Below are 12,633 nucleotides of genomic sequence, written 5' to 3' on the forward strand. Positions count from 1 at the left end.
GCTAACAGATCTTTACTATCTTTTTTCATCGATTTGAAAGTTAACAAGAACTATCTAGTTTTAGAAAATATTTGCTCATGGAGTTCCCATCATGGCTCAGTGGTTAACGAATCCAACTAGGAACCATGAGGTTGCAGGTTCAATCCCTGGCCTTGCTCTGTGGGTTAAGGATCCAGCATTGCCATGAGCCGTGGTATAGATCACAGACATGGCTTGGCTCCCGCGTTGCTGCAGCTCTGGTGTAGGCCAGTGGCTACAGCTTCGATTGGACCCCTGGCCTGGGAACCTTCCATGTACTGCAGAAGCGGCCCTAGAAATGGCAAAAAGCCAAAAAAAAATTTGTTCAGCTTTATCCTTTCCTAGGTTCTTTTACCTTTTAATAAATATACCACTTATTTAGAGGTACTGAGTAATTTGATATTTCTCATTAGTTCTCATTAATATATTGTATGTGTCTAGAACACCTTCTAGAGATGACATTCCTTGACTATAACTCCGTGATGTACATTTTCTAGATTAAAAAGCAGAAAAGTACGAAATATAATTAGCTGTCTTTTTAAAGGATCTTTGCAAGGAGTATGAAAGCCAAGTGAGGAATGGAAGACTTTATTGTACCCGGGAGAGCGACCCAGTTCGTGGCCCTGACGGCAGGATGCATGGCAACAAATGTGCCCTGTGTGCTGAACTTTTGTAAGTAGAGAGGAGGTTTCTTTGGAATAACTCAAAAGGTGAAGTGGAGATTGACTACAATGATGAGTAGGAACAGTGCCAAAGGGAGAGCTTCTGAGCAGAGTTATGTTCTCCACACATAAGACCGCCTAATAAGTAGTCTCTGATGCTCTTCTAGGTTCATTTTTAATACACTGGGTTCTAATTTCCAGTAGGATGACTGGATTACAGAATACTCGTTATCATTTCTTCCCCGATCTTTGTAAGCCTTTTGATGAGCTAGTCGTAGTACAGAAGGAGGACAAAAGCCTCCCGTAATCACCTCATTGTGACAGAATAGATAGGATGCCCACAAGAAACTTCATGTTCCTTTGTCAACTGGACTAACTTTATCTTTTCACCTTGGACATCTGACCTTTGTGGAAGAGCAGACCCCATAACATACAAAACATGGCATTTATGAAGGTGGCTCAGAAAAGGTCTCTTCACACTTTCTTTTAGATCCTTGAACTCTCCGTCCTCTCCTATGAGCTTTCCTATTCCCTCTTCTTCTGTCTCGGCTAATGTCTCATCTATGGATTGCACTTCAAGATTATCCTTTGTTGGATAAAAGCTCCTACAATCCCTAATTGAAATTCAATCTTTATATCACTGAATAATTTTCATCACCATCATCATAGTTGGCATTTGTGTAATTATTTCTGGGACTGTTGACTGTCAGTCTTCTCTACTGGTCTGTAAGTTCTAAGAAGATAGGCTATGTCTTTATATTGCGACTTACCGTACCATTTCCCCAGGGCACTTGCCAATGCTTGCCAGAAAAATAATTACTAACTAAATGTTGAATAAGCGAGTGAATGAATGAATGTATGAACAAAGATCTCTGATCTTAAGATGCTTAAAGCTGAGTAATCTTTGGATGTGCACACAAACATACATATTGCAAGACAATGAAAAAATCATAAGCGAAGAATATTCAGGTATTAGCACAGTGACAGTTGTAGAACTCATTTCCACTTTGAGGTATGGGATATTTTCTTAAGGAAGGTGGAATTTAAGCTGAGGAGATTTAAAAGAAGGGAAGATGAGCCCCCCCCCCCCAAATAAAAAGAAAGAAAAAAAAGAAAAGACTGCTACAGTGGAAAGAAATAGGAAACATGAAGGCAAAATGAGAGGTCCTTTGGGGGAACAGTGAAGATTTCAGTTTAATAAGGGGCTTTAAGGTGATTTGAAAATGTTTGTTCCAGGAACACTTAGCTCTTTCCACCTGCATCTAAATGACTGTTGTGTAACTTGAAGATTCTAAACATTTCTTTCACTTCCTTACTTTTGTTTCTTTCTCCAGCAAACGGAATTCTTCAGAAGGAAAAAATAAAGCAGATGAAAACCGGAGAAAGGCTAAAGAAAAAGTTAAAGTTAAAAGAGAAACTGAGGTGAGGATTTGTTTGATCAATTTAGTTTTGACTTTTGCAGAGGGTGTAGAGAGTGGGTGTTTTACTCTAGAATGCCTTTTCCATATTTATTTATTTTTTCCTCCACACTAATGGGTTTTTTGGAAACTAAATTTTAATTATTACTTGATAAGATTTAGAAGAATAATTATGGCATTACAATTTTTAGCTCTCCTTGGAGGAAATTAAGTTGTAGTACTAAAAACTGGTCCACACGCCTAAATGAAGGAGCTATATCAAAGCAGTATCTGTATTCAATTTTTGATACGTATTCTTCTCCAAATGTGTGGTAGTTGTTTTGAAGATTTTCCTTGTGAAAGCAACAGAAATATAAAGTTTTAATAGGTTCTCTTTGAAATCATACTACATTCTACTTACAAACATCTCTTAACTAGTCCTCTGCCTTTTTCCCGGATACCTAAATAGCTCTCCTTTGCACTAACACATTAGCTCCTGCCTGGTCTCTGTACTTCTACCCAGCATCTCCCTTAGTCCTCGAGACCCAATTCATCTTCCATGTCGCTTTCATAAAGTAGAAAATATTTCCATGAACCAATGGCATTATGAACATCTGACACTTGAAAGCTATCCTAGAGTATATTTCAACCATTTCAACTCCATGAAGAAACTGTAATTAACTTATTACTTACAGAGCATTATACCACCTTCCGTGTTTCATGGTTTCATAAAATAGCCCAGTCCATGAGTCAGTCCACCTCCTGCCTCCATGTAATTTTAACTTATTGCTTAGGCCTCGATTTCAACTGCTTTCTTCCTTTCAATTCTAGGTTACAAAATCCTTTTGATTTTATTTATTTTAATTTTTTTTCCCACTGTACAGCATGGGGACCAAGTTACACATACATATATACATACTTTTTCCTCCCATTGTTGTGTTGTGATGTAAGTATCTAGACATAGTTCTCAATGCTACATAGCAGGATCTCATTGTAAATCCATTCCAAGAGCAATAGTTTGCATCTATAAACCCCAAGCTCCCGATCCCTCCCACTCCCTCCCTCTCCCCCCAGGCAGCCACCTGTCTGTTCTCTAAGTCCACGATTTTCTTTTTTGTGGAAAGGTTCATTTGTGCTGTATATTAGATTCCAGTTATAAGTGATATCATATAGTCTTTGTCTTTCTCTCTCTGACTCATTTCACCCAGTGTGAGAGTCTCTAGTTCCATCCATGTTGCTGCAAATAGCATTGTCATTCTTTTTTTATGGCTGAGTAGTATTCCATTGTGTATATATAACACATCTTACTGATCCAATCATTTGTCAATGGACATTTGGGTCATTTCCATGTCTTGGCTATTGTGAATAGTGCTGCAGTGAACATGCAGGTGCATATGTCTTTTTCAAGGAAAGTTTTGTCTGGATATATGCCCAAAAGTGGGATCGCTGGGTCATATGGTAGTTCTGTGATAGATTTCTAAGGTATCTCCATACTGTTCTCCATAGTGGCTGTACCAGATTACATTCCCATCAACAGTGCAGGAGGGTTTTTATTTAATTTTTATTTATTTATTTATTTTTCAATCTTTTTAATTTTAGGTTCACATGCCCCTCCACTATCCCTTTATCTCTCATTTCCAATTTTCTCCTTCTTCTCATCCTTCCTTCCTTCTTTCCTTTGTTTCCTCCCTCCTTCTTCCCTTCCTTCCTTTCTTCCTTCCCTTCTATAGTTGTGCTGACTTCAGTCTTTCATCACTTAAATCCTCCACACATCTGTTAGGATTTTTTTTGAACAAAGATTTGACTATATCTTAAAAAAAAAAAAAAAGATTTGATTATATCTTTCTCTGCCCAGAAATGTTGTTTTTCTTTTCTTAAAAATAAAGTCAAATTTCAGAGTTCCTGTCGTGGCTCAGTGGTTAACGAATCTGACCGGGAACCATGAGGTTGCAGGTTCGATCCCTGGCCTTGCTCAGTGGGTTAAGGAGCCAGCGTTGCCATGAGCTGTGGTGTAGGTTGCAGACGTGGCTCGGATCTCGCGTTGCTGAGGCTGTGGGGGAGGCCAGCGGCTACAGCTCCAATTAGACCCCTAGCCTGGGAATCTCTATATGCTGCAGGAGCGGCTCAAGAAAAGGCAAAAAGACAAAAAAAAAATAAAAAATAAATAAAGTCAAATTTCTCTTAAAGTTTAGTGGTCTTGTTTTGACTTATCTGCAAGGATTCCTTTTGACTAATTCCTAAATCTTCCTCTGTGCCCAGCTAATTCTTTAGCTACTATACTTAAGGCTATAATAGATTGTCTCAAAAATATGTTCCTTTACGCCTCGTCTTTGCTTATTCCTCTTGGAGAAGCTTTTTGCCCCCTGTGTTCCTGGGCACGTCCTACACTCACAACTAAGATATATCTCCTCTCTAAGCTTCCTTGAATCATTCTTTCCTTTGTGCTAGTACACAATTTAGAACTGTGTCAAATCCCTATCTTTTTATATTGCAATTCCTAATCTTTTTCACAGGGCATGAAAGGGCTAAATCACATTCATATTTAATCTAACTTAATACGGTTGTTGAATATTTAAATGGATGAATATTATGAGTAGAGAAATATAAAATTTTTGGATAATTCTAAATCCTGAAAGTTTTACTTTTTTGTCCTTAATTCCTCTTTTCCAATAGCTTTGATAAAGAGTATCTAAAATTGACAGAGAAGTATACGTAAACTGCCTCATTTTCATTGTTCAGAAACTCTGCAGTGAGTATCACGATCATGCAAGGAACGGAGCACTCTTCTGCACCAGAGAAAATGACCCCGTCCGAGGTCCAGACGGGAAGATGTATGGCAACTTATGTTCCATGTGTCAAGCCTTCTAGTGAGTACAGAGCTTTGGAATGTCACGGAGAGGAGGGATCCTACGGTGACCTAACAAACAGCTTGTTTCATAAATGGGAAGCCTGTAGCTCGAAACTGGGGAGTTGAAGAAGTTACACTGGGAGTATTAGTAACAGGGCTGGGAGGACATACCTAGAGCTATTTATTCCAAAATATCTGTTTTCCCCAACACTCATTCTCTTAGCACTGGAACATCCTGACTTGTGCAGATAGCAAATTCTCCCTTCTGGTGAAGCTTCACATTGTGAACCTGTTGTACAAGTTTATAGGCATCTCATCTTCCGGAAGAGTCAGGACCCAGAGTTAACACTTACTGCAGAAATTCATTAAACTACCATGAATGACTATAAAATTATAGCAAATGTGACTTTATATATAATGTGACATTTCTCAAGTTATCACTATGTTTGGCTTCAAAATTTGGGACTGCCCCCAGTTGACTTGGTTGAGCTCAGTTTAGGCCATTGACTTATATTTAGGATCTATGGTCTTTTGTTTTGATTGACGACCATGTATGGTTGCAATACCATCAGTTAACTGTACGTACTATGCAATTGCATTGTATGAAGCAAATACAGGCTCATTTGGTTTATCAGTGTTTGGAAATTACTGAGCTTTTTCCACCCGTTCTATATCATCTTTGAGATAACCCAGCCGGGAGTACGTCATACATGTAAAGTGAACTAACAAGGCGAGGGGCTGCATGTTGTAGCATTTAGAGAACAGTCATGAGATCATCTCCTGAGAGTATCATCAAAGCCCCCACTCCTTCCCTTGTCTCTGTCAAACATGGGGACCTGTCACTCTGTGAAGGTGACTTTCGGCCTCCAGGTGTAAAGTAGCAGCACCATGGTGCGAGTTTGGGTTTCTCCTTAGTGACACTGATGATATTCCTTTTTTGACCATAGCCAAGAAAGGTAATTTGCAGGAAGCACGTCTTCCAGATCCACAGCTATTCCTACCTTTCTTTCAGTGATAAGCAGTAAAGATGAAGAAGTTATGGTATCTTAGCATGCTGGAGGCTGTTACATTCCTTCTCATTAATATGCTGTGATAAAGGGGCAAGGTTGCTTCTTCCTAAGGAGGGAAGACATTAGCTGTGTAGGCATGTGAAGAAGCCACTGCCTGTGTTTGGTCCTATGAATCTTGTGTTTTCTTATTTTTTTCTCTTATTCAGCCAAGCAGAAGCTGAAGAAAAGAAAAAGACCGAAGCAAAAGCAAGAAGTAAAAGAGAATCTGGAAAAGCTCCTTCATATGCAGTGAGTAGACTATAATTTGAACACAGTTCAAAGAGCCTAAAGGCTGGAATACTGCATGTGCAAAAATTCCCAGAAATCTTTATCTTTCAATCTGGAGATGACATTGAGATGAATGCTACAGAAGATTGATCAATTCCTGCTGCTTCGGAGACTAACTCTATGCACTAAAAAGAACTTATTTACAGTTTAAAAAAATGATTTCTTGTTCTACTTACATCTCTTACAGACTGTGCTAGCTTTTGCTAACCACTTCCCAGAGACAGTTCGTGTATATTTTGTACATATGAATTTTTGAAATTCACACCTGAGTTGGGTTAAAAATACCTTGCACACACAAACAAAACATAGTTTTCGCCTTTGAAATATTGCAATATTCATCTTCATGGCCCTTTATAAGTTGTCATAACTTCTTGTTTAGATGAAAATCTTCTCATCTTCCCTCTAGGTTCTATTCTTTTTCTTATTCAACCACCCTCCCTAACACAGCTGGACTTAAGTTTCAAAATATTAACCAGATCACAACACTGCTCTTCTTAAAATGCATGAATAGCTCATCATCAACTAAAGCATGCATTTCAATCTCCTTCTCTCTCTTCTTAGTTGGCTCCTCACCCTCGTTCGGAAATTCATGTTCAGCTACACACCATGTGGTTTCAACCTGTGCTTCTCAGCTTATTTGAGCACTCTGAAATGATGTCTCTCAATCCATTCGTTAACCAGGAAAATCCTATTTCCGCTTCATAGTCACACTCAAATTACTGTAGTTCCCTAACATCTTTCCTGACTTCCACAACCAGATCTCATGGTTCCAGCTTCTGAGTTCTCACATTTTCTCATACCTGTGTGTTTGCACTTACTGAAGTCTAGTTAGATTACAGGGGATTTGCTTGTCTACCTCTTTTATTATCCTGTGACATGCTATTAGGTCGTTTCCAACTCTTAGCAAGTCATGAGTCTTGTCTGTTGAATTTTACATTGGAGAGGAACACACCTAAAATCTGGGGCTCAAAAATGAGTTTCCCACAATGTAGATGCTTTGCATTTCTGCTTTGAATGGCAATAAAATGTTTGTCCAAATTACCTTCTCCGCCTTGGCAGGAGCTGTGCAGTGAATACCGCAAGCTTGTGAGAAATGGCAAACTCCCTTGCACCAGGGAGAACGACCCCATCCAGGGCCCGGATGGGAAAATGCACGGCAACACCTGCTCCATGTGTGCAGCCTTCTTGTGAGTAAATCTGCTGCTGGGAAAATGGGGGAGGGCTCTATCCTTTCTGCGTCATTTCTTTTTTTGGGGGGGAAGGGGGTATTTCAACTGTATTTTGTTCCCAAGACTGTTTGTGTCTTGCTAGTGGCATTTTTTGTGACACGTTTTTGCATAATATCATAATTATCAAAGAATGATTCCTTCATATCAGCCACTGGTTGAGCTCCTATGGAAATGGCAACAATGTAAAACAAAGATCATTAGCTTGCAGAGGGGGACAGAAAATCACATGACACATGTCATCTGAAATCACATGACAGATCACAAGCAAACATGTCAATATGCCAAATGGAACATTAGTTCAGACACACTTCATAATAGGTAATATATATTAACTGTAATAATTCAATGATATTTGAGTATTTGAGATCACCTTCCTTCTGGAGATTCTATGATTCTTACTCATCTCATCTTTCTAATCACTCTCTTTTAGCCAAGCAGAAGAAAAGGAAAAGAAAAAGAAGGAAGGTGAATCAAGAAATAAAAGACAATCTGGGAATACATCTTCCTTTGAGGTGAGGGGACCTTCTCCAGCAACAGATGCACATGGACCTGGGATCCATAGACAGCATTCAGGGGGCCATATATTCCCTGAAACTACATGAAACATTTATACATTTTGGGTTTGTGTATTTGTTCATACATGTGCATATGTGACTCTAAACTGTGGCTCTGTAACTGTGTCATTTAAAAAGATCTATGTCTTCAAGGTAAGAACTGTAAAATTTTGCAATTGTTGACCCCCATTTAAGAAAAAAAGTCTAAATATCAGCATTTTTTGGAATACGATCCCAGCTGTGTTCAATACCTCACACCTTTCTCCTTGATTTCGCAGGAGCTGTGCAGGGAATATCGCAAAGCCAGGAAGAATGGACAGCTTCTCTGCACGAGAGAGAATGACCCCATCCAGGGCCCGGATGGGAAGATGCATGGCAACACCTGCTCCATGTGTGAGGCTTTCATGTGAGTAGAGCTCAGGGCTTCTGAGACAGTGGGGGAGAGAACTGCTACAGGGAGCTTTCAAACAAGTGTGAATAATGCATTTCCTCTTCAATGCAGCATTCAGTCTTGAGTGTTTTTTTTTTTCCTTCTTCCTTTTTAAGGCCCCACCCACAGCATATGGAAGTTCCCAGGCTATGGGTCGAACTGGCAGAGCTACAGCTGCTGGCCTACGCCACAGCCACAGCAAAGTGGGATCTGAGCCACGGCTGTGACCTACACCAGAGCTCACAGCAATGCCGGATCCTCAACCCACTGAGCGAGGCCAGGGATTGAACCTGCGTCCTCAAGGATTCTAGTGGGATTCATTTCCATTGTGCCACAGCAGGAACTCCCAAGCATCACATTTAAATGAACTGGAAAAAAAATCACAAAGCCAAGAAGCAAGTGGAGAGCTTTCAGATAACTACTGTGATACAAGGAGATGCAGAATAACTTCAGGCCATTTCCATTCAGGAACCCAGAATCTTTTATTCAGAGAAGAGCATACTCTATGATAATCATACTGACTGGCTTTAGTTTTCTGAAGGATTAGCAGCTGAAAAAGGAGAGCATGAGATTACATGTAATATATATATATATATATCTGTGGCAAATTTTAAGAATTTTCTTTTGTTTTAGTTCACTATTTTTCTTTCTACTCATTCTGTGTGACCTCAAGGGATAGAATTAAAATTGAGGAGAGAGAGAGGGAGACATATTTGGGTACAACATGAAGATGAGCTTTGCAATAGAGGAGAGAACGGCTGCGTGAGGAATGCAGGTGTCCTTGTGCAGGAGCTGGACATGCACTTACAGAGAGAACAAAAGTATGACTTTAGAATAGATAACACTGGTATGTCCCCTCGAACCAGAGTCTACGATATTCCTTGTCTTTTGCTCTTTGTCCCAAGGGATCATCTCTAATATTTTCTATATGTCCAGAATCTATGAAAAGATTCAGTCATTCTACCTCCCCTAGTAGAGAGCAATAGAACCCAGCAAATTTGTCCCACAGTGTAAGCAAGCCATGGAAGCATTAAAAATCTGTTAGCAGGCAGTCAGATGATGGCCATACCCAACATTTATGGGCTGCATACCATCAGCACATACTTGCTAAGGGATCTGCTGCCCAATCTCATTTAATCCTCACAACAGCAGGATGGGCTTTGTTTTACCACAAATTATAGATGAAAAAATTAAGGCCCAGAAAAGCTGAGAAGGATGGAAATTTCAGCACAGGAAAATTGAAGAAAATGGTAAGATTTCTCATTGTATTGTGAAGACAGGGTCTAGTTATTCAGCAAAGGCTGCCTTTGCTAAATAACTTCGGGCGTTTACACCTGCCTGCATTCAGGCTTCCGTCTCTTCCTCGGCGTTAATCTTTCATGATAAGAAGGTAGTTCTGCCACCTAGTGGTCAGCTGTGCTGTTCCCTCTGAAAACTCCATTATGAAAAGAAAATGCTTCTTAAATTTTATAGTCAACTTAGACTCATGGTAAAGTTTTGATCAGTTTTTATATAAAAAAGTACCACAAACTCCACAATTTCGGAGCTATTTTAGTTTCTTCCATCAGTTAAGAAATTCCTTATCAAACTAAAGTTTTAGTACCTCATAATTTACGGATATGTTAGCAAAGGCTGTTGACTTTCTTAGCAAATCATACTTCCTCCCATAGTCACTTCTTGCACACTTTTTTAGCATATGAAGAGTCCTTTCAACTTTTAAAGAAGTTTTAATTTGATCAGTGAGCAATCTTTATGTTGACGGTAACATATGAAAACATTTTAACATTTTTGTCTCTACCGTGTGACTGAATTATTTACATTTAATTTCCATCATATGCCTATTTTTGGAGGATTCATGTTCAATAGTGATTACCACATTGGTGATTTATCGTTCACTCATATCATTTTTTATCAGTGACCTTATTATGTACCAGATGCTTATTCTAATTGCCTTACAAGTATCAACTCATTTAATGCTCACAACAGTCCTATGAAAAAAAGTGTTCTTATTACCTCTTCTATTCCTCTGCTCCGTCTCCCCATTTAAAGATGAGGAAGGCATAGAAGTGTTAAGACACTTCTTGTGTTCCTTATTCAATCTGCCGAAAAAGGTTTTTCTTCTTAATCACCATGCTATGCTGCCTCCCTGAAGCCAAATATCACCACTTTATAAAGAGTTCTGTATCTTTTGCAGATGCAAAAGCATCAGCAGGAAAGTCTTATTGCAGTGTATTTACTGGGAAGCTCCATGAATTTGCTCATTAATTAAGAGAGACTCTCTTGCATGCCATTTTCTTGAGGCGTTTACTCAGTATTATCTAACTGCTCACCAGTAAAATTTGGGGTGGCTTGAGTGTAGTCAGAGGGATGACTGATCAGCTTGTGAATGTTAGGAAGCTACTCTACGTAGTAAGATTCATTTCTTCTCTCTCCCTTTTCCTGTTTCTCACAGTCAACAAGAAGAAAGAGCAAGAGCAAAGCCTAAAAGAGAAGCTGCAGAGGTAATTTTTCAAGGAATGCTGACTTTATACCCCGATATTCTTTTTTCTACAACAGCATTCTACATAATCTCATTAGCATCAATGTCTCCCTGTTTAATTTTTATGCCTGAAGTGAACAAATACAAGCTTTAACCTGAAAAGGGGGTCTTGATTACAAGTTTCCTGAATATCAGTTTTATTTTAGGATGAATCACAATTTGAGGTTTATTTCATAAAAAGTAGAATGTTAACTTTTCTTTGTAAGAAATACTTCCTATGTTTGGATTTTCTTAGATTTCTGTTGTCAGGAACAGCTTATTCACAGCAATTTTTAAAATTTACTTATTTCAGCTCACGCAATTCCTACCTCTTATTTATTTCAAAGAGGGAGTACAGGATCCTACCATTCACATTAGTCCAATTTGCAAACCAAAATGCACATATATTATCACATCTGATCTTTGTCACCACCTAACCAGGAAGGAATACTAGTATTCTCACCTTCAATTATGATTATTAAGTAAATCCTTCAACTTTCTAATTATCTTTAACCTAGTATTATTTTATAAATTTTGAAGTAGCAGAACTGTCTTTATATAGATCTGAAATTCCTCTCCCACAGCCTTACACAAGGTTATCCTTTATTCTAATTCTTAATGATAGCTGCAAAAGTATCAGCCTAAAAATGTGGGGGGAGTTGGAGTTGAGATCATTTAAAACTTCCCTTTCTTGGTAGCTTTCTGTTAGCGGGAACCGTCTTTCTATTAGTAATTCAGAATTGAGAATTTGTTTTATCTATAATGTCTGATCAGTTTCCAGATCTTCTTAGATTTTTTCAAATTGTCTTGACATATTCCTCCTTCTCTCCATCACTCTTCTGTCTCGACTCTGCAATCCCCCATCCCTGGATGTTACCAAGAAACTCCCAGCAAGGTGTCAGCTTCTCCAGGCATCACACTTCCATAGTTGTTCTCTCATCCTCTGTCTTTATTTCAGGTAGATGTTTATTTCTTAGCTTGAGCATGTTTTCTCTTCTTCCTCAGCCTTTTAAAGACAAATGAAGGCTTACAATATTTTTTTTTTTGCCTGCACATTTTAAAATTTAAAAATGTCCAGTTTTATTGAGATGTAATTGACATAATATTCTGTAAGTTTAAGGTGCACAGAGTGTTGATTTGATGTACTTACATACTGCAAAATGATTGCTCTATAGCCTTAGCCAACAACTCCATCCTGTAACATAATTACTCTGTGTGTGTGTGTGTGTGTTGAGACCATTTAAGTTTACTCTCTTAGCAACTTTCAAGTATATAATACGGTCCTGTTACCTAGAATCACCATGTTGGGCCTTAGAAGGTCTTCATCTCATAACTACATCTGTATCCTTGGACCCCGTTCAGTGATCTCCCCTCGCCTGCCCCACCCCTGGCAACCACCACCTTTCTTTCTGTTTCTGTGAATTTGGCTTTTTTTAGATTCCACAGATAGGTGATAGCTCCAATATACGGCTTTCTCTGTCTGACTTATTTCACGGAGTACAAAAAATCCTCAAGTTGTATCCAAAGTACCATGAGTGGCAGGGTGCCCTTCGTTCTCGTGAAAGCGCCATAACAGTCCCAGTTTTTCCAGTAAGTCTCCCCCTCGAGGCCTGTCGAATCTCCTCGCCTTGGATCTTTCC

At 39.0% G+C, this 12,633-nt stretch overlaps 1 protein-coding gene across 1 annotated transcript in view; it reads left to right on the forward strand.

Annotated features, from left to right (window-relative positions):
- Window positions 1-12,633, forward strand: part of SPINK5 (serine peptidase inhibitor Kazal type 5) — a 72,169-nt gene that overhangs the window by 20,045 nt on the left and 39,491 nt on the right. The window contains exons 7-14 of the mRNA XM_047778979.1: window positions 563-690; window positions 2,015-2,102; window positions 4,817-4,944; window positions 6,142-6,223; window positions 7,322-7,449; window positions 7,922-8,003; window positions 8,324-8,451; window positions 10,928-10,976. Of these exons, the coding sequence (XP_047634935.1) occupies window positions 563-690; window positions 2,015-2,102; window positions 4,817-4,944; window positions 6,142-6,223; window positions 7,322-7,449; window positions 7,922-8,003; window positions 8,324-8,451; window positions 10,928-10,976 (813 nt within the window). The remainder of the gene's footprint in view (window positions 1-562; window positions 691-2,014; window positions 2,103-4,816; window positions 4,945-6,141; window positions 6,224-7,321; window positions 7,450-7,921; window positions 8,004-8,323; window positions 8,452-10,927; window positions 10,977-12,633) is intronic.

The sequence above is a fragment of the Phacochoerus africanus genome, chromosome 4 (genome assembly GCF_016906955.1).
Source record: "Phacochoerus africanus isolate WHEZ1 chromosome 4, ROS_Pafr_v1, whole genome shotgun sequence".
Classification (NCBI taxonomy): Eukaryota; Metazoa; Chordata; class Mammalia; order Artiodactyla; family Suidae; genus Phacochoerus; species Phacochoerus africanus.